The sequence below is a fragment of the Austrofundulus limnaeus genome, unplaced genomic scaffold, assembly GCF_001266775.1.
Source record: "Austrofundulus limnaeus strain Quisiro unplaced genomic scaffold, Austrofundulus_limnaeus-1.0 Scaffold1135, whole genome shotgun sequence".
Lineage (NCBI taxonomy): Eukaryota > Metazoa > Chordata > Actinopteri > Cyprinodontiformes > Rivulidae > Austrofundulus > Austrofundulus limnaeus.
Window position 1 is genome coordinate 58,257 of NW_013953537.1, and position 3,592 is coordinate 61,848.

The following is a 3,592-nucleotide window of genomic DNA, read 5'->3' on the forward strand; positions in this document are numbered from 1 at the left end:
CACACACACACACACACACACACTTCATCCCAGATCTCAGAGAACATAAATAAACACTAAGCGAGTTATCTTTGATCTTGTATGTTTAAATGTCAATCACTAGATGGCACTATTGACATTGTTTTTGTTTATTATCAAAATTGAAATAAAAAAAGCACGTGGGGGGGGATAGTTCCCCACCTGAATTAAGAGAGATCTTGATTTTAAAGTAGTTTTAAATCTAAAGTTGTTTATAGTATCATGCCAGGTCTCAGACTAGATGGTAGGTGTGTGTTTGTGTTCTGGTATACCTAAAATATCTCATCAACTGGTCAAATTTGAATGAAACTCAGAAAGTAATTGTTAGATGTACAATTACAACGATTAACATTTGGATTAAACTTTATTCAAGATGACTTAGCAATCAGAAGAAACATTGCCTGTTATTTYACAGATATTTAGCTAAACTGTGGCGTAGTATTAGCTGAGGCTGATTTTGCTGATTTTTATAGTAACTGATTGCGTTAAAACCTTTTGAMGTGAATTTTGTCTTGTTTTGAACTAAATATCTCATAAAYAACAGGATGGATTTTAATTAATCTTCCRGAAAGTAATCATTGATCAGCTCTGGTAATSCAGAGGCTGCGGGTTCGAGTCCAGGTTGTGTCAGGAAGGCATCGGTCAGAAATCAGTTGTTAAATCTCCTGTGAGTTTGTGGGCATCCCAACAGAAGAGAGCAGCTGAATCTTTAGTTGTTTCACCTCCATTGATTATTTTTTGAATTAGATCWGTTCAGCATGGCTACAACCAAAATGGCTACAGATACGTCATTTCCCAACRCTGGCATGAAAGAGTAATAGAGAATACTGGTCTTAAAATATTTTTTTATTATCCATTATTTCTGCAGTTCAGCTGAAGCAGGTACRAAATGAGCAAAAGACTAAAGAAACCACTCTGTCCAATGTTACTTCTATTGTCTATTTATTTCTACTCCATTAGTCTCCATGCTGTGAGTCCAGTGTGCAAAAAAAAAACGTGTTCACACTCACAAACACCACTGTTCTGTGTCCCAGATCCACTGAGCATGGACGGCCTCCAGTCATTATCCTCAGACTCGGCCACCTTGGCCATGCAGCAGGCCATGCTGGCAGCTGAGGACTCCATGGACAGCACTGAGGAGGAAGATGAAGAAGATGAGGAGGAGGATGAAGAAGAGGAGGAGGGCATGGAGGAGGAAGARGAGGAAGAGGAAGSGGGGGAGGAACATGACAGTGGAAGGCAACTGTCCAGCAGAGGAGGGGGAAGGAGAAATCTAAATATGGAAGCAGGAGAGGAACTGGAGTAGTTTACCAGAGAGAGAGAGCTGTATGAGCTTTGTCCTGGGTTTTCACTTAATATGACCYATTTCACACTCAGCTAGTCTGGCCCTGATGCTCTGTTACTCCTGAGGGTTTACGGCTGGATAACATTTTACAAGAAACTCATCTGAGGAGCCTGGAATCACATACCAGTGATTCTGGAGGACAAAAAGTGGCAAAGAATTTGTTGTTGTATTTTATCACACTGTTTTTCATACAGCAAGCYTTTAAAATATTTGGAGAGATGGACATTTTTGTAATTCAAAGATCTGTGGCCTCATGTATGAAGAGTAACATGGTTTTCCTACAAAAAACATGAGGTTTGTTTCAATGGAGAAAATGGCGAATACACAAACTAATCAAGACGTATGAAACTGTGTGTGTGCATGATTCCAGTTTCCTTTGTCTATCCAAATCAACATTACATCAAGGGCACATGAGACACTYCCCTGATACACCTCTGTTTATTTATTTTCTCCTTTAAAGGTCACAGGGGGCTCCAGCAGTCACTGAGAAAGAGGGGTCCACCCTGGACAGGTCTACATTAGGCTCAGTCATAAAAAGTTCAGACCCATCTGCCTTTATGCTCCATCTGACTGTTCAGAAATCACAGATGGAGCTGGTTACTTCCTGCAGAGACGTAAGCTTTTAGACCTGATGTTGAGGTGTTGACCTGACCTCAGCTGCGTTTATGTGAAGTGCAACACATTGAATGTGTCTTCCTCATATTGTTTTTAAAAGCTGATGAATTAACTCAGTTTATTAATTAATTGTGTCATCATCTCTCTTCCCTCTGTAATAAACCTGTTGGTGTTTAATCCTACAGCCGGGTGGTCACAAAAAAAACATGTCATCACTTCATCACAATATTGAGTCGTGGCCTCGACTCGTGTTTCCACATGTTGACTGTTTCAKCTCTGTTACTACCTCACTTCACAGCACAAAGCACATCCAACCTTGGTCTAATCACACAGAGGCAGCTTGAAGGCGTCTAATGCTGCGTTCAAGTTGTCCTCGGAGGTCGTAGCTTCGAGCCTCCGAGTTCYACGACTGGAACGCCCCCTAAAGTTGTAGTTTCGAGTCGAGAGGTYGGCGCATCCAAACCATACCCGAGCAGCCCGAGCATGCTTTACGTCATCATTTCAACATGGCTGCTGCGCGCATAAAACTGTMAGCGGTCGCGCTATCATTAGCATGTTTCTCTAAGCTAACGGCTAATGTTGAGCTGTAATCAAACGTACACAAGCACCATCCCCATTATTTAACAGACAGAAAGTAAGAAGGGAGGAGGCAGAATAAAAATGAGTGTAATTTGTTTGTTTATTTTCCCTTTTTATATTTGTTTAATGTATGTAGCGTACTAGCATGCTTGTCCGAGCTAACYGTTAACATTGCTAGTCTTGCATGTAAACAAACGCGGCTTTGTTTTGTGTTGTTTATTTTACATTATGTCAGACGTACTTGTAGTGCTTTATAGTGAAAGTTAAAATATATGTTTTAACACTGTACACTCAAAATACCTCAGAGCACTATTATTGTACATTTTATTGTTGCAGAGCAAAATAGAAATGCTTTTTCCGATGTTTGAAACTGGAACACTATCAGCTCAGAACTGACGTCAGTCCGGCTTCAGAATTTCGAGCTCTGATGCAACTGGAACGCAGCATAGGTGCCAGTTTGAAAAAGCCTCTAGAGTCAAGCAACCATTCACCCACTCACTCACACCTATTCACAGTTTAAAGTCTGTGGAGGGGAGTAACCCTTTTCTTACTTGTTGAATTGACTTCAAACAGAAAAGTTGCAAAGTAATTACGGTACAAAGAAAACAAGAAATATAAGTAAATCATAGTAGAATAATTACATGTATTTTAACCCCATAATATTCAGCATGGTTTTACATAAGTAAATGATTCAAAAAATAAAGTAGAAGCACTCGAAGAGCACAAAGCTCTGCCAAGGCCAATTTCCCCTATCTGGCAATAATGATGAATCCTTCAAAAAATTCCTGGATCCGGATTGTAAACCAGATCATCACCAAAATCATGAAAATCCGTCCATAAGTTTTTCAGTAATTTTGTCCACAGACAGAAAGACAGACAGTCAGACAGTCAGGCAAAGGTGCTTTATTTGTCATCAGTGTATGTTTCCACACAATGACGAAATTGTGCTCTGCATTTAACCCATCCACACCCAAGTGGAGCAGCAGCAGCCATGTGAGGCGCCCGGGGAGCAGTGAGGGTTAGGTGTCTTGCTCA

General features: G+C 40.5%; 1 protein-coding gene across 1 annotated transcript in view; it reads left to right on the forward strand.

Annotated features, from left to right (window-relative positions):
- Window positions 1-1,706, forward strand: part of pknox2 (pbx/knotted 1 homeobox 2) — a gene marked incomplete in the record, with an annotated part of 47,126 nt that extends 45,420 nt beyond the window's left edge. Inside the window, 1 exon segment of the mRNA XM_014030885.1 lies at window positions 1,053-1,706. Within this exon segment, the coding sequence (XP_013886339.1) occupies window positions 1,053-1,324 (272 nt within the window).
- Window positions 1,707-3,592: the final 1,886 nt, after the last annotated feature.